Consider the following 24456-nt stretch of genomic DNA (forward strand, 5'->3'; position numbering starts at 1 on the left):
CCATGAGCACAGATGAAGGATATCAAGGATCTGTAAAGATTCTGTATGGAGGAATGGTCTAAGATCCCTCCCAATGTGTTCTCAAATCTCATATATATAGTTGAGGGTCAGGGTTAGAGTGAGCGTACCTATTGCGTATAGCGTCTAGCTGTGTCTTTAGTTGTGTTTTGTGCTGCTCCAGGACATCCCTCAGAGGCACGGTCACATGCTCTCTGTGCTCTCCCTTTGTACACTCCAGACACATGGCGGTCTCACATGACTCGCAGTAGAACTCCATCACCTGCAGGGGGAGACAAACACCACATTGCACCATTGTGTCCCAAGCACTTTAAGTGGTCCTGAACAGTCATTCTGATTCCCATGTAAAATAGCCTTTTCAACTACCAAAACATCACCAATAACATTTTGGTTTCCGCTAGAAAAATGCTCTGAATTTGAGCAAATTACTTTTTTTTCTCTCATGTCAAACTACCAGGAAGTCTGAAAAGACAGACGATGAGTGGTGCGGAGAACTCACCTTGACTAACGGTTCTTTGAAAATGCCTACGTCAAACAACATGGACGCAGTGAGCAGTGTTGCGTCTCAAACAAATTGGCTTTTACGCAAAGAAACTCAAACAACGCATGCAACATCCAATCCTGTCATGGTTTCACAAATTATTTGTGAATTGTCAGCAACGTTTTATCAAGCAAGCTAGCTAGTTCATCTTGGATAATTTTTGTTGAAAATGGACAGGGAGAAGTGTGGGTACACTTCATACATTAAATATGCTGACTAACAGACAATTTTTTGGTTCATATAGCATGACTGTCAATCATGAGAAGAAGTTTGCATGAATCTTCTGTTCGGCATGTCTCTTGATGTAATGACATCACAACTGCGTCTGAGTTTTGGGCAACCCTTCCCCTGCTTGTGTTCCATACTGGCTGAAGACCTTTCTAGCAAGTAACTAGCTAACCCCAGACATAGATGAAAGAGGAAACCTATAAGAATCTTTCCCTAAAGACGCCCGCATACTAGGTTTGATTTGCTCCTAGCAGGCCGAGCAAATGTCTGTGCCTCGCATACCCACTTAAAAAACCTTTGTTTGGAAAATGAGAAAAAAAGGAAATATTACACTTTGTCCCTCTTGAGACGCCGTAGCAACAACATAGCCAGTATACACTTCCTCAAAATAGTCCAAATTCATCTAAGATAAATCAAGAAATCTGTAACTAAGTTTCATTTTTGCGTGTTTTACTTTCGGTTTTATTCACTGGCTTCAAACAGCTGAAAATACAATAGTTTTGCTCATGGAAAATATATTTTACAGCAGTTTAGATGGTATAATGATTCTCTACACTACACTTGCTTGTTTGTAACATGATCTAAAATTAGACGATCTATAAGAATTTTAGTAACCAGGAAACGTCAGAGTGATTTCTGCATAGTGCACCTTTAAATTAGGTACGAGAATAAGTGTGTTAAAATGAGAAGCATTTTGTGAAGTCACAAAATGTCCTTAATAATCGCGCCTCCTTAATTCAAGTGTTTGGGTAGGGGACGAGTAACTTTATGATCAAACTTTATCAGTGTAGTTTGGTCATAGTACAAGGATATGGTTTCATCCAAATGTCATCAAAAGTTCCAGTATAATATTTTACAGGTCCCACTTCCAATCATGGAAGACATGATTTTGACTGTGTGGAACCTTTAAGACATTATACTGGGGTCAGACATACTCATCATGATAATACATTATAATACGTTATACCTGCATCATAATGCATTATACCTGCATCATAATACATCATACCTGGATGCCTTCAATAAAGTGTTACTACATGATTCAACAAGTAAAACAAAATCAAGTTTTTGAGTCAGTTATCTTGCCTTGTGACCCCAAGATGCATTCACCATGGCTCACCAGCGGGGCAGTAGGGTCAGGGGGAGATGGGGTGGCAGGGGGTAATATAATGTACATTGTCCTGATGGTTGGGGCAGCAGAGGGGCAATAAGGGGATGTAGAGGGTGTTTCAGAAGGGTAGATGGGGTAGTAGAGTGGTATTAGTTGTAGTAGGGGGTAGTAGAGGGGTATTAGTGGTAGAAGGGGGTAGTAGAGGGATATTAGTGGAAGTAGAGGGGTATTAGTGGTATTAATGGTAGTAGGGGGTAGTAGAGGGCTATTAGTGGTAATAGGGGGCAGTAGAGGGGTATTAGTGGTAGTAGGACATGTAGGTGTAGTAGAGCGTAGAGGGGTATTAGTGGTAGTAGAGGGGTATTAGTGGTAGTAGGGGCAGTAGGGGGGTATTAGTGGTAGTAGGGGCAGTATAGGGGTATTAGTGGTAGTAGGACATCTAGGTGTAGTAGAGCGTAGAGGGGTATCAGTGGTTGTAGGGGGTAGTAGAGGGGTATTAGTGGTAGTATTTGGTATTTTATTTGTTGCAAAAGCAGCAGCTACTCTTCCTGCGGTCCGCACAAAACATGAAACATAATACATAATATAGAACTACAGCAATTTACAAAAGGCCACGTAGCCTACATATCAATACATAGACACAATCTATCTAGATCAAATAGGGGAGAGGTGTTGTGCCGTGAGGTGTTGCTTTATCTGTTTTTTTAAACCAGGTTTGCTGTTTATTTGAGCAATATGAGATGGAAGGGAGTTCATTGCACTAATGGCTCTATATAATACTGTACACTTTCTGGAATTTGTTCTGGATTTTGGGACTTTGAAAAGACCCCTGGTTTCATATCTGGTGGGGTGTGTGTGTGTGTCAGAGCTGTGTGTAAGTTGACTATGCAAACAATTTAAAACACATTAATGAAGACGTGCAGTCAGTCTCTCATCAACTCTTAGCCAAGAGAGACTGGTATGCATAGTATTGATGTTAGCCCTCTGATAACAGCAAAGAGCAAGACGTTCCGCTCTGTTCTGGGCCAGCAGCAGCTTAACTAGGTCCTTCCTTGCAGCACTCAACCACACGACTGGACAATAATCAAGATAAGACAAAACTAGAGCCTGCGGGACTTGCTTTTTGGAGTGTGGAGTCAAAAAGCAGAGCATGTCTTTATTACGGATAGACCTCTCCCCATCTTTACAACCATTGAATCTACAGTTGAAGTCGGAAGTTTACATACACCTTAGCCAACTACATTTAAACTCAGTTTTTAACAATTCCTGACATTTAATCCTAGTAACAATTCCCTGTTTTAGGTCAGTTAGGATCACCACTTCACTTGAAGAATGTGAAATGTCAGTATAACGGTAGAGAGAATGATTTATTTCAGCTTTTATTTCTTTCATCACATTCCCAGTGGGTCAGAAGTGTACATACACTCAGTTAATATTTGGTAGCATAGCCTTTAAATTGTTTAACTTGGGTCAAATGTTTCGGGTAGCCTTCCACAAGCTTCCCACAATAAGTTGGGTGAATTTTGTCCCATTCCTCCTGACAGAGCTGGTGTAACTGAGTCAGGTTTGTAGGCCTCCTTGCTCGCACACGCTTTTTCAGTTCTGCCCATAGATTTTCTATAGGATGAGGTCAGGGCTTTGTGATGGCCAGTCCAATACCTTGACTTTGTTGTCCTTAAGCCATTTTGCCACAACTTTGGAAGTATGCTTGGGGTCATTGTCCATTTGGAAGACCCATTTGCGACCAAGCTTTAACTTCCTGACTGATGTCTTGAGATGTTGCTTCAATATATCCACGTAATTTTCCTTCGTCATGATGCCATCTATTTTGTGAAGTGCACCAGTCCCTCCTGCAGCAAAGCACCCACACAACATGATGCTGCCACCCCCGTGCTTCACGGTTGGGATGGTGTTCTTCGGCTTGCAAGCTTCCCCCTTTTTCCTCCAAACATAACAATGGTCATTATGGCCAAACAGTTCTATTTTTGTTTCATCAGACCAGAGGACATTTCTCCAAAAAGTACAGTCTTTGTCCCCATGTGCAGTTGCAAACCAAAGTCTCGCTTTTTTATGGCGGTTTTGGAGCAGTGGCTTCTTCCTTGCCTATGTCGATATAGGACTAGTTTTACTGTGGTATAGATACTTTTGTACCTGTTTCATCCAGCATCTTCACAAGGTCCTTTGCTGTTGTTCTGAGATTGATTTGTACTTTTCGCACCAAAGTACGTTAATCTCTAGGAGATAGAACGCGTCTCCTTCCTGAGTGGTATGACGGTTGCGTGGTCCCATGGTGTTTATACTTGCGTACTATTGTTTGTACAGATGAACGTGGTACCTTCAGGCGTTTGGAAATTGCTCCCAAGGATGAACCAGACTTTTTGTGAGGTCTTGGCTGATTTCTTTTGATTTTCCCATGATGTCAAGCAAAGAGCCACTGAGTTTGAAGGTAGGCCTTGAAATACATCCACAGGTACACCTCCAATTGACTCAAATTATGTCAGTTAGCCTATCAGAAGTTTCTAAAGACATGACATCATTTTCTGGAATTTTCCAAGCTGTTTAAAGGCACAGTCAACTTAGTGTATGTAAACTTCTGACCCACTGGAATTGTGATACAGTGAATTATAAGTGAAATAATCTGTCTGTAAACAATTGTTGGAAAAATTACTTGTGTCATGCACAAAGTAGATGTCCTAACCGACTTGCCAAAACTATAGTTTGTTAACAAGAAATGTGTGGAGTGGTTGAAAACCAAGTTTTAATGACTCCAACCTAAGTGTATGTTAACTTCTGACTTCAACTGTATATTTTTTGACCATGACAGTTTACCATCTAAGGTAACGCCAAGTAATTTAGTCTCTTCAACTTGTTCAACAGCCACACCATTCATTACCAGATTCAGCTGAGGTCTAGAACTTAAGAAATTATTTGTACCAAATACAATGCTCTTAGTTTTAGAGATGTTCAGGACCAGTTTATTACTGACCACCCACTCCAAAACTGACTGCAACTCTTTGTTAAGGGTTTCAGTGACTTCATTAGCTGTGGTTGCTGATGTATATATGGTTGAGTCATCAGCATGCATGGACACACATGCTTTGTTTAATGCCAGTGGCAGGTCATTGGTAAAAATAGAAAAGAGTAGAAGGCCTAGAGAGCTGCCCTGCGGTACACCACACTTTACATGTTTGACAATAGAGAAGCTTCCATTAAAGAAAACCCTCTGAGTTCTATTAGATAGAGAGCTATGAATCCACGATATGGCCGAGGTTGAAAAGCCATAACACATACGTTTCTCAACAACAGGTTATGGTCAATAATATCAAAGGCTGCACTGAAATCTAACAGTACAGCTCCCACAATCTTCTTATCATCAATGTCTTTCAACCAATCATGTCATGTGTCAGTGTAGTACATGTTGAGTGCTCTTCCCTATAAGCATGCTGAAAGTCTGTTGTTCATTTGTTTACAGAGAAATGTCATTGCATTAGGTAAAACATTTTTTTCCCCGAACAGTTTGCTAAGAGCTGGCAGCAAGCTGATAGGTCTGCTGTTAGAACAAGTAAAGGCCACTTTACCACTCTTGGGTAGCATAATGACTTTGGCTTCCCTCCAGGCAAGAGGACAAATACTTTTCTCGAGGCACAGATTAAATATATAACAGATAGGAGTGGCTATAGAGTCAGATACCATCCTCAGCAGCTTTCCATCTAAGTTGTCAATGCCAGGAGGTTTGTCATTATTGATCAATAACAATATTAGTAGTAGGGGGTAGTAGAGGGGTATAAGTGGTAGTAGGGGGTAGTAGAGGGGTATTAGAGGTAGTAGAGGGGTATTAGTGGTAGTATAGGGGTATTAATGGTAGTAGGGGCAGTAGAGTGGTATTTGTGGTATAAGGGGCAGTAGAGGGGTATTAGTGGTTGTAGGGGGTAGTAGAGGGGTATTAGGGGTATTAGTGGTAGTAGGGGGTAGTAGAGGGGTATTAGTGGTAGTAGAGGGGTATTAGTGGTAGTAGAGGGGTATTAGTGGTAGTAGGAGCAGTAGAGTGGTATTAGTGGTAGTAGGAGCAGTAGAGTGGTATTAGTGGTAGTAGAGTGGTATTAGTGGTAGTAGGGGGCAGTAGAGTGGTATTAGTGGTAGTAGAGGGGTATTAATGGTAGTAGGGGGTAGTAGAGGGGTATTAGTGGTAGTAGGGGGTAGTAGAGGGTATTAGTGGTAGTAGGGGGCAGTAGAGGGGTATTAGTGATAGTAGGAGCAGTAGAGTGGTATTAGTGGTAGTAGAGTGGTATTAGTGGTAGTAGGGGGCAGTAGAGTGGTATTAGTGGTAGTAGAGGGGTATTAGTGGTAGTAGGGGGTAGTAGAGGGGTATTAGTAGTAGTAGGGGGTAGTAGGGGGTAGTAGAGGGTATTAGTGGTAGTAGGGGGCAGTAGAGGGGTATTAGTGGTAGTAGGAGCAGTAGAGTGGTATTAGTGGTAGTACGGGGCAGTAGAGGGGTACTAGTGGTTGTACGGGGAAGTAGAGTGGTATTAGTGGTAGTAGAGGGGTATTAGTGGTAGTAGAGTGGAATTAGTAGTAGTAGGGGGCAGTAGAGTGGTATTAGTGGGAGTAGAGGGGTATTAGTGGTAGTAGAGAGGTATTGGTGGTAGTAGGGGGTAGTAGAGGGGTATTAGTGGTAGTAGGGGGTAGTAGAGGGTATTAGTGGTAGTAGGGGGCAGTAGAGGGGTATTAGTGGTAGTACGGGGCAGTAGAGGGGTACTAGTGGTTGTACGGGGAAGTAGAGTGGTATTAGTGGTAGTAGAGGGGTATTAGTGGTACTAGAGGGGTATTAGTGGTAGTAGGGGTAGTAGAGGGGTATTTGTGGTAGTAGGGGGTAGTAGAGGGGTATTAGTGGTAGTAGGGGTAGTAGAGTGGTAGTAGTGGTAGTAGAGTGGTATTAGTGGTCGCTCTGGATAAGAGCGTCTGCTAAATGATGTAAATGTAGAGGGGTATTAGTGGTAGTAGGGGGCAGTAGAGGGGTATTAGTGGTAGTACGGGGCAGTAGAGGGCTATTAGTGGTAGTAGGGGGTAGTAGAGGGGTATTAGTGGTAGTTGGGGTAGTAAAGGGGTATTAGTGGTCGTAGGGGCAGTAGAGGGGTATTAGTGGTAGTAGGGGGGTATTAGTGGTCGTATGGGGTAGTAGAGGGGTATTAGTGGTAGTAGCGGGCAGTAGAGTGGTATTAGAGGTAGTAGAGGGGTAGTGGAGGGTAGTAGAGGGGTATTTGAGGTAGTTGGGGTAGTAGAGGGTTATTAGTGGTAGTAGAGGGGTATTAGTGGTAGTAGCGGGTAGTAGAGGGTTATTAGTGGTAGTGGAGGGTAGTAGAGGGGTATTAGAGGTAGTGGAGGGTAGTAGAGGGGTATTAGAGGTACTAGAGGGTAGTAGAGGGGTATTAGTGGTAGTGGAGTGTAGTAGAGCGGTATTAGAGGTAGTAGAGGGTAGTAGAGGGGTATTAGTGGTAATAGAGGGGTAGTGGAGGGTAGTAGAGGGGTATTAGAGGTAATAGAGGGGTAGTAGAGGGTAGTAGAGGGGTATTAGTGGTAATAGTACCCTACCTTGCCCTCGTGGTTGGGGCAACAGAGGGGTTTCCCTGCAGCAGCAGCATTAACTGACTCCAGGACACTACAGGCTTCAAGCCTCGAACACTCTGGATCCCTCTGGAGGACCTGACCACAACACAATCAAGATCAACATTTATTGAGACAGCATTTAAAACTTCTCAATATATTATATAATATAACAAAGGCTGTGTCTGAAACGAGACTCTATTCACCATACAGAACACACATACATTTGACTAGAGACCGAGGTGGAAGCAGCACATGTCTCCTGTCAAAGGTAGTAAACTATACAGCAGGATTCCTCAACTGACGGCCTGCGGGTGGTTTTATAGTGGCCCCCAAAGTTTTCTGAGTAAAAAAAATATATATAATTTTTCATTTATTTTATTGTTGGACATAGAAGACTGTAAAAAATACCAGGAAATCAGCTCCAAATGATTTTAATTTAAGAAATCTGTTCGTAGTAGAGAGACACATTTACATTTGTATATTATCACAAGGTTTAAAATTATTGTGTTTTTGTCAAATGTTATATCTGTTTGGGCTTCTTATGGTCATTTTGCAGTCTTCTAATTATATATAACTATGTTCAGCCCCCCGATCATTAGCGCGACTAAAGCTGTCCAATGAAAGCACACACCACAACACATTAAAGATATGGACAGCCATTATCCCAGAATGCTAATCAATGAAAATGCCTGTAAAATTCACTGCTCTGTTTTTTTGTTGCTTGTTTACAGCTGGTCATGTCATAGGTGGCCCGTTTTGTTACATCACCAACATTAAGAATAAAAGCTCTAACATGGCGTCTGTTCTAAAAAAACCTGTCCCAACTCTCTTAATATATGGCTCTGCTCAAAAGGTAGTGCACTATGGGAAACTAGCCTGAAATCCAGACCTGTTTTATATATAATTAAACTTCTTGAACTAGACTGGTACACAGCCTATGACCTACCCACAACATAACACACCGCAATCAAACTTTAGACTACAACAGGTGACACCATGTTAGCCATCGATAGGCTCTACCTCTGACCACAACAACGAAAGAAGCCATACCTCCATGAGGTTAGTGATGAAGAAGTTGTTCTGTAGAGCGGATACTCCTTTCTCTGGTAGGATGGACGTCTGTCGACACACAGGACACGACAACGTCAGAGACTCTGGAGGGATGTAGTTCTGTAAACAGCTGAAGAGAGAGAGAGAGAGAGATAGGGGAGACGGGGGGAGAGAGAGAGAAAGAAGGGGAAGGACAGAGAGGGAGAAAGAGGGGGAGAGAGAGAATGAGAAAGAGAGTGAGTGAAAGAGAGTGAGTGAGAGGGGGAGAGAGAGAGAGAGAGAGATAGGGGAGACGGGGGGAGAGAGAGAGAAAGAAGGGGAAGGACAGAGAGGGAGAAAGAGGGGGAGAGAGAGAGAATGAGAAAGAGAGTGAGTGAAAGAGAGTGAGTGAGAGGGAGAGAGAGAGAGAGAAAGAGAGAGTGTGGGTGAAAGGGAGAGAGAGAGAGAGAAGAGAGAGTGTGGGTGAAAGGGAGAGAGAGAGAGAGAAAGAGAGAGTGTGGGTGAAAGGGAGAGAGAGAGAGAGAAAGAGAGAGTGTGGGTGAAAGGGAGAGAGAGAGAGAGAAAGAGAGAGTGTGGGTGAAAGGGAGAGAGAGAGAGAGAAAGAGAGAGTGTGGGTGAAAGGGAGAGAGAGAAAGAGAGAGTGTGGGTGAAAGGGAGAGAGAGAGAGAGAAAGAGAGAGTGTGGGTGAAAGGGAGAGAGAGAGAGAGAAAGAGAGAGTGTGGGTGAAAGGGAGAGAGAGAGAGAGAAAGAGAGAGTGTGGGTGAAAGGGAGAGAGAGAGAGAGTGTGGGTGAAAGGGAGAGAGAGAGAGAGAGAGAGAGAGAGTGTGGGTGAAAGGGAGAGAGGGTTTGCAAAAGGGGGGGAAACAGAAAGAACAGGTTTGATAATGCAATCTGCAACCGCTTTGGGACGTTTATATCTGTTACATACTCTATTGCTTTGCCAGGCACGCATCACTGTCATACCAAAAGAGCCTGAGCCAGGGAAAGCAGACAACCTTCCTGTCAAGCATAACACAGAGAGAGAGGGAGAGGGAGAGGGAGAGAGAGAGAGAGAGGGAGAGGGAGAGGGAGAGAGAGAGAGAGAGGGAGAGGGAGAGGGAGAGGGAGAGAGAGAGAGAGAGTGTTTCATGGGACAGTACTTCTTTCTCTTTCCTTCTGTCACCTATTTATCTCTCTCTCTCTCTAACTCTCTCGCTCTCCTCCCTTTCATCACCTGTCTCTTTTTATCCTGAGGTCTACATCTGCCCAACAACACCTAAGATCTGCAGTCTGAGATACAGACACCAGCTAGAGACACCAGCTACAGACACCAGCTACAGACACCAGATACAGACACCAGATACAGACACCTACATACAGCTACAGACACCAGATACAGACACCCGCTACAGACACCACATACAGACACCCCCTACAGACACCCCCTACAGACACCACATACAGACACCAGCTACAGACACCCACTACAGACACCACATACAGACATCACATACAGACACCCGCTACAGACACCACATACAGACACCACATACAGACATCACATACAGACACCCGCTACAGACACCACATACAGACACCACATACAGACACCCCCTACAGACACCCCCTATAGACACCACATACAGACACCAGCTACAGACACCCGCTACAGACACCACATACAGACAACACATACAGACACCCGCTACAGACACCCGCTACAGACACCCCCTACAGACACCCCCTACTGACACCCCCTCCAGACACCCCCTACAGACACCCCCTACAGACACCAGCTACAGACACCCGCTACAGACACCAGCTACAGACACCAGATACAGACACCTACATACAGACACCCCCTACAGACACCACATACAGACACCCCCTACTGACACCCCCTACAGACACCACATACAGACACCCCCTACTGACACCCCCTACAGACACCCCCTACAGACACCAGCTACAGACACCAGCTACAGACACCAGATACAGACACCTACATACAGCTACAGACACCCCCTACAGACACCCCCAACAGACACCCCCAACAGACACCCGCTACAGACACCCCCTACAGACACCAGATACAGACACCTACATACAGCTACAGACACCCCCTACAGACACCCCCAACAAACACCCCAACAGACACCCCCTACAGACACTCCCAACAGACACCCCACTACAGACACCCGCTACAGACACTCCCTACAGACACCCCCTACAGACACCCCCTACAGACACCACATACAGACACCACATACAGACACCCGCTACAGACACCCGCTACAGACATCCCCTACAGACACCCCCTACAGACACCCCCAACAGACACCACATACAGACACCAGCTACAGACACCAGCTTTAGAACATTTTAGAACCTTTAGAAGCTCTAGAAGCTTTAGAACCTTTAGAAGCTTTAGAAGCTTTAAAAGCTCTAAGCTTTAGAACTTTTAGAACCTTTAGAAGCTCTATAAGCTCTAGAACCTTTTAAAACCTTTTAGAACCTTTAGAAGCCTTAGAAGCTTTAGAACATTTTAGAACCTTTCGAAGCTCTAGAAGCTCTAGAAGCTTTAGAAGCTCTAGAACCTTTAGAAGCTCTAGGAGCTTTAGAATCTTTAGATGCTTTAAAAGCTCTATAATCTTTAGAAGCTTTAGAACATTTTGAATGTTTAGAAGCTTTCAAACCTTTAGAAGCTCTAAAACGTTTTGAACCTTTAGAAGCGTTAGAACCTTTAGAACCTTTTAAAACCTTTCGAAGCTCTAGAAGCTTTAGAACCTTTTGAAGCTTTAGAACGTTTAGAAGCTTTAGAAGGTTTAGAACCTTTAGAAGCTCTATAAGCTCTAGAACTTTTTGAACCTTTAGAAGCTTTAGATGCGTTAGAACCTTTAGAAGCTTTAAAAGCTCTATAAGCTTTAGAACCTTTTGAAGCTTTAGAACGTTTAGAAGCTTTAGAAGGTTTAGAACCTTTAGAAGCTCTAGAAGCTTTAGAACCTTTAGAACCTTTTAGAACCTTTAGAATCTATATATGTGATTACCACACTGAACACCTACAGCACCCGATGTCACAGGAAAGCCAAAAAGATCATCAAGGACAACAACCACCCGAGCTACTGCCTGTTCACCCTGCTACCATCCAGAAGGCGAGGTCAGTACAGGTGCATCAAAGCTGGGACCGAGAGACTGAAAAACAGCTTCTATCTCAAGGCCATCAGACTGTTAAACAGCCATTACTAACACATTAGAGGCTGCTGTCAACATACAGACTTGAAATCACTGACCACTTTAATAAACAGGTCACTAGTGACTTTAATAATGCCACATACCTTACATTACTCATCTCATATGTATATACTGTGTTTTATGTATTTTATCTACTGCCTCTTGCTTATGCCACTCTGTCATCGCTCATCCATATATTTATATGTATATATTCTTATTCCATTCCTTTACTTAGATTTGTGTGTATTAGGTAGTTGTTGTGGAATTGTTAGATTACTTGTTAGATATTACTGCACTGTCAGAACTAGAAGCACAAGCATTTCGTTACACTCACATTAACATCTACTAACCATGTGTATGTGACCAATACGATTTGATTTGATTTAAGTTTGAGCTAACGGTAAGTAATTTAGTAGGGTAGGGTTTAGGGGTTAGGGTGGTTAGTGTGTATGAGTAGTGGTTAGGGTGTAGTGTAGACTTACTTCTCACAGAAGGTGTGCAGGCAGGGCAGGACTTTAGGGTTGTGGTAGTGGTCCAGACAGATGCTGCAGACCAGGAACTGTTTGTCTATCTGCCGGACCACCGGACTGGTGCCGCCTGTCTCCCGCTGCGCCATGGGAACAGACATTCACACACACAGCCAGCCACCGCCACTACACTTAACCTGCAGAGAAGGAGAGAGAGATGTCTTTATTCGTTTTGAACTTTTGGGAGTGTAATGTTTACTGTAAATGTTTTTATTGTTTATTAGAGAGAGAGAGAGAGAGAGAGGGGGGGAGATAGGAGAGAGAGAGGAGAGAGATAGAGGGGAGATAGGGGAGAGAGAGAGAGAGAGAGAGAGAGAGAGAGAGAGAGAGAGAGAGAAAGAATCAAGTGTTGTGAATTGTGAGTTGCATATAAGTCACATAACAATGGCCTAAGACTCTTTTTTTCTTCATGGGGATTCATGACAACCCAGCAGTATTATGTATACTACCGTCTAGTACCAAGTGGGTACCAGTTGAATTGCTCATGTCAGTGCTAGAAAGTACCCATTTTTACCACATTACCACTTGGTAAATACTTAGCAAGTACCAGCTAACACTAACTCGATACCGGTACCCCCTGTATATAGCCTCGTAATTGTCATGTTATTGTGTTACTTTTTATACTTTTTTTACTTTAGTTTATTTGATAAATATTTTCTTAACTCTTCTTGAACTGCACTGTTGGTTAAGGGCTTGTAACTAAGCATTTCACGGTAAGGTCTACACTTGTTGTATTCGGCCCATGTGACAAATAAAGATTGATTTGATTTTAATATGGAACGTAACCTATCAAGTTTGAACTTGGTAGTGAGTGTTGCCATAGAGGACAGATGATTTTTACACGCTACGCGCTTCAGCACTCGGTGGTACCATTTTGTGAGCTTGTGTGGCCTACCACTTCGTGGCTGAGCCGTTGTTGCTCCTAGACGTTTCCACTTCACAATAACAGCACTTACAGTTGACTGGGGTAGCTCTAGCCGGGCAAAATTTTAACAAAGCATCCTGTGACGGTGCCACGTTGAAAGTCACTGAACTCTTCAGTAAGGCCATTCTACTGCCAATGTTGGTCTATGGACATTGTATGGCTGTGTGCTCGATTTTATACACGTGTCAGCAATGGGTGTTGCTGAAATAGCCAAAATCCACTAATTTGAAGGAGTGTCCACATACTTTTGTATAGTGTAGGATGTTTCCCATTGTAAATCAGACCTGTCATAAAACTGCGCATGAATGAAGGAACATTAAAACTCTGCTTGGAAAACGCCCCCATTCACCTTTTATAGTGACTATAGCTTGGTTTCCATCCAATTGGTGATAGGTTCTCATGATAATATTAAAAGAAATCTGCTAAAAAATATAGTTATTTCCGGAGATTTGTTTCCAACTGTCACATCTGCTCCTCCCCTCCGGCGTACGACATCGCCAGAGTACTAACCACCGGTCCTGGAACTCATCATTACGCATACCTGGTATTCATCATTACGCACACCCGGAACTCATCATTACGCACACCTGGTATTCATCATTACGCACACCTGGAACTCATCATTACGCACACCCGGAACTCATCATTACGCACACCCGGAACTCATCATTACGCACACCTGGAACTCATCATTACGCACACCTGGTATTCATCATTACGCACACCTGGAACTCATCATTACGCACACCCGGAACTCATCATTACGCACACCTGGAACTCATCATTACGCAGACCTGGAACTCGTCATTATGCACACCTGGAACTCGTCATTACGCACACCTGGAACTCGTCATTACGCACACCTGGAACTCATCATTACGCAGACCTGGAACTCATCATTACGCATACCTGGAACTCATCATTACGCACACCCGGAACTCATCATTACGCATACCCGGAACTCATCATTACGCAGACCTGGAACTCATCATTACGCACACCCGGAACTCATCATTACGCACACCCAGAACTCATCATCACGCACACCCAGAACTCATCATTATGCCCACCTGGAACTCATCATTACGCAGACCTGGAACTCGTCATTATGCACACCTGGAACTCATCATCACGCACACCTGGAACTCATCATTATGCCCACCTGGAACTCATCATTACGCAGACCTGGAACTCGTCATTATGCACACCTGGAACTCATCATTACGCACACCTGGAACTCGTCATTATGCACACCTGGAACTCATCATCACGCACACCTGGAACTCATCATTACGCATACCTGGAACTCATCATTACGCACACCTGGAACTCATCATTACACACATCCAAATGCTGTGGCTTCCTCCTTCAGTGCTCCCTCTATTTCACACATCAGATGGGAGCTCCCACCACCCACAGAACAGCGGGAACGTTTCCCTAGTCAGCTCCATTATTAGTGCAATGCCAGTGTGGCTGGGTGGGGGTCCACCCCCTCCCTCTTCCCCATGGACTAGGTCCGTCTGTGCGCGGCTCTGCGGCCCATCCTGTGCCCCCTTCCCTTGTGCCTTGAACCCCACTCGCTTTCAGTGGATACAGCTGGGGAACTGCAAGGCAGTCCCATTGTGCTATCTCAGTGGATACAGCTGGAGAACTGCAAGGCAATCCCATTGTGCTATCTCAGTAGATACAGCTGGAGAACTGCAAGGCAATCCCATTGTGCGCCACTCAGGAGACATGACCAATATGACCAATATATATTGTCCTGCTAATACCAGGGTTAATAATATATCTGTGAGAATATCCAACTGGCTTTTAGATAATTCTAAATGAATGATAATAATAATAATAATTGCTTTGCTTAAAAAAAATAACATTTTGCAGATTATTTTGTTTTCAAATAACATAAAATGAGCGAGGAAAAAGGCTATTCCTGAACATGGGGTGAGACATTGTTACTAAGTTGTAAATTAAGGCAGTTTGTTATTTACTGTGTCCCGTGTGGCTCAGTTGGTAGAGCATGGTGTTTGCAATGCCAGGGTTGTGGGTTCGATTCCCGTGGGGGACCAGTACGGAGAAAAATGTATGAAATGTATGCATTCACTACTGTAAGTCGCTCTGGATAAGAGCTTCTGCTAAAATGTAAATGTAGAATTGTTTATTTCTGTTTTTAGAGGGAGAATAACCAAAAACCTATAGTCAAGGTCGCCATTGGTATCAAACCAGCATCTGTAGCAACACAGCTTGCACTGCTATGCTGTGTCTTAGACCGTTACGCCACTCAGGCGCTGTACAATGTGACAGGTCGGGAGTGGCCTACAGTAAGAGCAAAATAATCCTAACAAAATAAAATAATAAAAACCTTACTGTAACAACAGTGTTAGTAAGTAATACTAAAGTCGTGCACAATTATCAGTTTCTATTTAGGTTTATGTCGCCCATTCATTGTCAGTCAGAGACACAGTAGGACCCAAAAGCATAATCAGGTCTCTAACTCCCTCTTGTGGTGGTCTGGAGCAATGAAGTGGTGATGCAGGGTACCGTACTAAACCACACATTACCTCTAAGTCCCGCGGAGTAAGCTAGCAACTTTTAAAGGAGGAACCACTGTATGCTACGTTGAAAACAACAAGGAACTCTGAAAAATACGAGGTAAAATCATGATGTCAGTGATCTTTAGGTCGGAAAGTTGGATCTCTAGGAAGAGGCCCGAGTTCCCAAGTTGGAATTTTGAGTTGGGATGACTGTTCAAAATGATTTTTCCCAGTCGGAGCTCGTTTTTGTCCAAGTTCCCAGTTGTTTTGAACACACTGAAGTCGGAAGTCAGAGAGTTCCCAGGTCCGAGTTCCCTGACACAAAAAGATCGCACCTTGTCTAGCATATTTTGTTTTGTTGACATTTGGAAAGTTTATCAAAATGTTTCCATTAAGCCTGTCATGAAATGTTTTATCCGACAGTATGCTACTTTACTCGCGTAAAATGGTTGACTGGAAACTTGGTTAACAACGGCCTTATTTTATCATTTGGAACAATTGGCATTAGGTCATGTCATGCAAACGACAAATTGTTGTTAAATATTTAGTTGATCAACAGACTATTGAGTTTATATGTCCTGGCTTGGAATAGGCTCTGGTACTCACAACCACAGGCCCCACCACTACTCACAACCACAGGCCCCACCACTACTCACTACCATGTTGTGTTCCTACCATGTTGTGTTACTACCATGTTGTTGTCATGTTGTGTTGCTACCATGTTGTTGTCATGTTGTGTTGCTACCATGTTGTTGTTATGTTGTGCTGCTACCATGTTGTGTTGCTACCATGTTGTGTTTCTACCATGTTGTGTTTCTACCATGTTGTTGTCATGTTGTGTTGCTACCATGTTGTTGTTATGTTGTCTTTCTACCATGTTGTGTTTCTACCATGTTATGTTTCTATCATGTTGTTGTTATGTTGTGCTGCTACCATGTTGTGTTGCTACCATGTTGTTGTTATGTTGTGTTGCTACCATGTTGTTGACATGTTGTGATGCTACCATGTTGTTGACATGTTGTGATGCTACCATGTTGTTGTTATGTTGTGTTGCTACCATGTTGTTCTGCTACCATGTTGTGTTGTTACTATGCTGTGTTGTCATGTGTTCCTGCCTTGCTATGCTGTTGTCTTAGGTCTCTCTTTATGTAGTGTTGTGTTGTCTCTCTTGTCGTGATGTGTGTTTTGTCCTATATTTTTTTACAATTTATTTTTTATTTTTAATTCCAGCCCCCGTCCCCGCAGGAGGCCTTTTGCTTTTTGGTAGGACGTCATTGTAAATAAGAATTTGTTCTTAACTTACTTGCCTAGTTAAATAAAGGTTAAATATAATTATATATATATATATATATATATATATTTTACAAACACACAAGCACACAAATAGGTCAAGTGACACAAGTATCCATCCAAACCTCACATAAAAACAGGACTGTACAGCACATACTGAGTGTACAGAACATTAAGAACACCTGCTCTTTCCATGACACAGACTGGCCAGGTGAATCCAGGTGAAAGCTATGATCTCTTATTGATGTCATCTGTTAAATCCACTTCATATCAGTATAGATTGTCCCGTGTGGTTTGTAAAGCATGGCGTTTACAACACCAGGATTGTGGGTTAGATTCCCACGAGCAGAACAAATATGTACTTGCAGTAACATGTTGTTTGTAGATGCTGTTTAAGGAACTAGAGCATTCCCAGTGGGTCAGGTGATGTACAATTAATATTCCTGACACACATGAAAACACACACACACACACATGCACACACACATACACACACACATATACGCACACATGCACATGCAAGCATAAACAAACAAACATTCGTCCCCCCACCCCCACACACCCCATTCTGCACATCTGCCATATATATATATACTGGAGTCCTAAATCTGGAGCAGACACCCTGCTGTAACCGTTCTGACGCTGATCTGGATAACACACACACGCACACACACACACACGCACGCACGCGCACACACACGCAAATGCACGCGCGCACACACACACACGCGCGCGCGCACGCGCACACACACACACACACTCATACATGCATATATTTACGCACGAACACACAAAAACATACACTCACTCTCTCTGTTCTTTTCTCTCTTTCACTCTCTCTCTCTCTATATATATAACACTACCACCCTATATACTACCACCCTACACACTACCCACCCTATACACTACCCACCCTATATACTACCACCCTATATACTAACACCCTATATACTACCACCCTATACACTACCACCCTATACACTACCACCCTATACACTACCCACCCTATACACTACCCACCCTATATACTAACACCCTATATACTACCACCCTATACACTACCACCCTATACACTACCACCCTATACACTACCCACCCTATACACTACCCACCCTATACACTACCCACCCTACATACTAACACCCTACATACTAACACCCTATATACTACCACCCTATATACTACCCACCCTATATACTACCACCCTATATACTACCCACCCTATATACTACCCACCCTATATACTACCACCCTATATACTACCACCCTATATACTACCCACCCTATACACTACCACCCTATATACTACCACCCTATATACTACCACCCTATACACTACCACCCTATACACTACCACCACCTATATACTACCACCCTATACACTACCAACCTATACACTACCCACCCTTTATACTACCACCCTATATACTACCACCCTAAATACTACCCACCCTATATACTACCCACCCTATATACTACCCACCCTATACACTACCACCCTATATACTACCACCCTATATACTACCACCCTACACACTACCACCCTATACACTACCACCCTATATACTACCACCCTATATACTACCACCCTATATACTACCACCCTATACACTACCACCCTATACACTACCACCCTATATACTACCACCCTATACACTACCACCCTATACACTACCACCCTATACACTACCACCCTATATACTACCCACCCTATATACTACCACCCTATATACCACCACCCTATACACCACCCACCCTGTACACTACCACCCTATATACTACCCACCCTATATACTACCACCCTATACACTACCACCCTATATACTACCCACCCTATACACTACCACCCTATACACTACCACCCTATACACTACCACCCTATACACTACCACCCTATATACTACCACACCACCCTATACACTACCCACCCTATACACTACCACCCTATATACTACCACCCTATATACTACCCACCCTGTACACTACCCACCCTATACACTACCACCCTATATACTACCCACCCTATACACAACCACCCTATATACTACCCACCCTATACACTACCACCCTACACACTACCCACCCTATATACTACCCACACAATATACTACCACCCTATACACTACCACCCTATATACTACCCACCCTATATACTACCCACCCTATACACTACCACCCTATACACTACCACCCTATACACTACCACCCTATACACTACCACCCTATGTACTTCCCACCCTATACACTACCACCCTATACACTACCACCCTATATACTACCCACCCTATACACTACCCACCCTATACACTACCACCCTATATACTACCACCCTATATACTACCCACCCTATACACTACCACCCTATATACTACCACCCTATATACTACCCACCCTATACACTACCCACCCTATACACTACCACCCTATACACTACCACCCTATACACTAATACCCTATACACTACCTACCACCCTATACACTACCACCCTATACACTACCACCCTATACACAACCCACCCTATACACTACCCACCCTATACACTACCACCCTACACTACCACCCAATACACTACCACCCTATACACTACCACCTTATTCACTACCCACCCTATACACTACCACCCTATATACTACCCACCCTATACACCACCCACCCTATATACTACCCACCCTATACACTACCCACCCTATATACTACCAACCTATATACTACCACCCTATACACTACCACCCTATACACTACCACCCTATACACTACCACCATATATACTACCACCCTACACACTACCACCCTACTCACTACCACCCTATTCACTACCCACCCTATACACTACCACCCTATACACTACCACCCTATATACTACCACCCTATATACTACCCACCCTATACACTACCACCCTATATACTACCACCCTATACACTACCACCCTATACACTACCACCCTATATACTACCCACCCTATACACTACCACCCTATATACTACCACCCTATACACAACCACCCTATACAATACCACACCACCCTATATACTACCACCCTATACACTACCACCCTATAAACTACCCACCCTATACACTACCACCCTATACACTACCCACCCAATAAACTACCACCCTATATACTACCACCCTATACACCACCACCCTATATACTACCACCCTATACACTACCCACCCTATACACTACCACCCTATACACTACCCACCCTATACACTACCACCCTATACACTACCACCCTATACACTACCCACCCTATACACTACCCACCCTATACACTACCACCCTATACACTACCCACCCTATACACTACCCACCCTATACACTACCCACCCTATACACTACCCACCCTATATACTACCACCCTATACACTACCACCCTATACACTACCCACCCTATACACCACCCACCATAAACATTAACCTCTCCCTCTCTCTCCCTCTCTCTCTCTCCCTCTGAGAGTGTTGTCACAGTGTTCTTTGGCTGTGTTTAGGGCTTAGCAGAAAGAGGGGAGTCACGTGTAGCCTCTGGAGGAGCGTGATGACGAGGGTAGATAAACATGCCTGATATAGGCATGGAGATATCAACCTCTGCCCTGAACACACACACACACACACACACACACACACACACACACGCACACACACACACACACACACACACACACACACACACACACACACACACACACACACACACACACCAACACACAAAACACACACACACAAAACACACAAACGCACACACACACACACAAAACACACACACACTAAAAACACATGCTAACCCACACACACACACACTAACACACACTAACACACACTAACACACACACACACTAACAAACCCTAACACACACACACTAACACACACTAACACACACAGACAAACACACACTAACACACACACAGTAACACACAGACAAACACACACTAACACACACACTAACACACACTAACACACACTAACACACACACACTAACACACAATAACACACACACACTAACACACAATAACACACACTAACACACACACACTAACACACACAAACACACAATATCACACACACAAACTAACACACACTAACACACAATAACACACACACACACTAACACACACACACTAACACACACACACTAACACACACAAACACACAATATCACACACACTAACACACACACACTAACACACACACACTAACACACACAAACACACACTAACACACACACACACACACTAACACACAATAACACACACACACACACTAACACACACAAACTAACACACACACAATAACACACACAAACTAACACACACAAACAAGAGATAGAGACAGACCCTATATACTACCACCCTATACACTACCACCCTATATACTACCACCCTATATACTACCCACCCTATACACTACCACCCTATATACTACCACCCTATATACTACCACCCTATATACTACCCACCCTATACACTACCACCCTATACACTACCACCCTACATACTACCCACCCTATATACTACCACCCTATATACTACCACCCTATATACTACCACCCTATATACTACCACCCTATATACTACCACCCTATACACTACCCACCCTATACACTACCCACCCTATATACTACCACCCTATATACCTACCACCCTATATACTACCCACCCTATATACTACCCACCCTATACACTACCCACCCTATACACTACCACCCTATATACTACCACCCTATATACTACCACCCTATATACTAACACCCTATATACTACCACCCTATACACTACCCACCCTATACACTACCCACCCTATACACTACCACCCTATATACTACCACCCTATATACTACCCACCCTATATACTACCACCCTATATACTACCCACCCTATACACTACCCACCCTATATACTACCACCCTATATACTACCCACCCTATATACTACCACCCTATATACTACCCACCCTATATACTACCACCCTATATACTACCCACCCTATATACTACCACCCTATATACTACCCACCCTATACACTACCCACCCTATACACTACCACCCTATATACTACCCACCCTATATACTACCACCCTATATACTACCACCCTATATACTACCCACCCTATATACTACCACCCTATATACTACCCACCCTATACACTACCCACCCTATATACTACCACCCTATATACTACCACCCTATACACTACCCACCCTATACACTACCACCCTATATACTACCCACCCTATATACTACCACCCTATATACTACCCACCCTATACACTACCCACCCTATATACTACCACCCTATATACTACCACCCTATACACTACCCACCCTATACACTACCACCCTACACAATACCCACCTTATACACTACCCACCCTATACACTACCCACCCTATATACTACCACCCTATACACTACCACCCTATACACTACCCACCCTATATACTATCCACCCTATATACTACCACCCTATACACTACCACCCTATTCACTACCACCCTATATACCACCACCCTATATACCACCACCCTATACACTACCACCCTATACACTACCACCCTATTCACTACCACCCTATATACTACCACCCTATACACTACCACCCTATTCACTACAACCCTATATACCACCACCCTATATACCACCACCCTATACACCACCACCCTATTCACTACCACCCTATACACTATCCACCCTATACACTACCCACCCTATATACTACCACCCTATTCACTACCACCCTATACACTACCCACCCTATCTACTACCCACCCTATCTACTACCACCCTATACACTACCCACCCTATATACTACCACCCTATATACTACCCACCCTATACACTACCACCCTATACACTACCACCCTATACACTACCACCCTATACACTACCACCTTATACACTACCACCCTATACACTACCACCCTAAACACTACCACCCAATACACTACCACCCTACACTACCACCCTATATACTACCACCCTATACACTACCCACCCTATACACTACCCACCCTATACACTACCACCCTATACACTACCACCCTATACACTACCCACCTTATATACTACCACCCTATACACTACCCACCCTATATACTACCACCCTATACACTACCCACCCTATACACTACCACCCTATACACTACCACCCTATACACTACCACCCTATACACTACCCACCCTATACACTACCCACCCTATATACTACCACCCTATACACTACCCACCCTATACACTACCCACCCTATACACTACCACCCTATATACTACCCACCCTATATACTACCACCCTATACACTACCACCCTATACACTACCACCCTATACACTACCACCCTATATACTACCACCCTATACACTACCCACCCTATACACTACCCACCCTATATACTACCCACCCTATATACTACCACCCTATACACTACCCACCCTATACACTACCCACCCTATACACTACCACCCTATACACTACCACCCTATACACTACCCACCCTATACACTACCCACCCTATACACTACCACCCTATACACTACCACCCTATACACTACCCACCCTATACACTACCACCCTATACACTACCACCCTATACACTACCACCCTATACACTACCACCCTATACACTACCCACCCTATATACTACCACCCTATATACTACCACCCTATACACTACCACCCTATACAGTACCCTCCCTATATACTACCACCCTATACACTACCACCCTATACACTACCACCCTATACAGTACCCACCCTATATACTACCACCCTATACACTACCACCCTATACACTACCACCCTATATACTACCACCCTATACACTACCACCCTATACAGTTCCCACCCTATATACTACCACCCTATACACTACCACCCTATACACTACCCACCCTACACACTACCCACCCGTGTGGCTCAGTTGGTAGAGCATGTGGTTGCAACGCCAGGGTTGTGGGTTCGATTCCCACCGGGGGCCAGTACGGGGAAAAAACTGTATGAAATGTATGCATTCACTACTGTAAGTCGCTCTGGATAAGAGTGTCTGCTAAATGACTAAAATATAATGTAAAATGTACCACCCTATATGCTACCACCATATACACTACCCACCCTATATACTACCCAAAGTATACTCTACCACCCTATATACTATACCTTATATACTACACATACAGACAGACATGACAGACTGACACCAAGCCAGACAGATTAATTTACACTCTATCCTACAGTTAGTGTGTAATCAAACCTCCTGGAGGAACAACCCATTGAAGTCAATCACATGACGTATCCTTCTAATTTTAAGTGGAGTGGATGTTGACGTTAAAAGAAGAACGGGGAAGGAGCTCCACGTGTTCATCACGGCTACTTTTAAACAGAAACATCTCACTCAAAACTCAAAACCAAGCGTTCTTCAACATG

At 43.8% G+C, this 24456-nt stretch overlaps 1 protein-coding gene across 4 annotated transcripts in view; it reads right to left on the reverse strand.

The window, feature by feature from the left end:
* trim3b (tripartite motif containing 3b) overlaps positions 1 to 24456 on the reverse strand; it is a 77931-nt gene that overhangs the window by 25053 nt on the left and 28422 nt on the right. For all 4 annotated transcript variants that reach the window (XM_045690236.2, XM_045690235.2, XM_082958328.1 and 1 more), the window contains exons 2-5: positions 12245 to 12426; positions 8553 to 8682; positions 7488 to 7598; positions 129 to 280 (exon numbers count right to left, since the gene is read on the reverse strand). In XM_045690236.2, the coding sequence (XP_045546192.1) occupies positions 129 to 280; positions 7488 to 7598; positions 8553 to 8682; positions 12245 to 12390 (539 nt within the window). In that variant the 5' untranslated portion in view covers positions 12391 to 12426. The remainder of the gene's footprint in view (positions 1 to 128; positions 281 to 7487; positions 7599 to 8552; positions 8683 to 12244; positions 12427 to 24456) is intronic.

The sequence above is a fragment of the Salmo salar genome, chromosome 11 (assembly GCF_965601325.2).
Source record: "Salmo salar chromosome 11, fSalSal1, whole genome shotgun sequence".
In the NCBI taxonomy this organism is placed as follows: domain Eukaryota; kingdom Metazoa; phylum Chordata; class Actinopteri; order Salmoniformes; family Salmonidae; genus Salmo; species Salmo salar.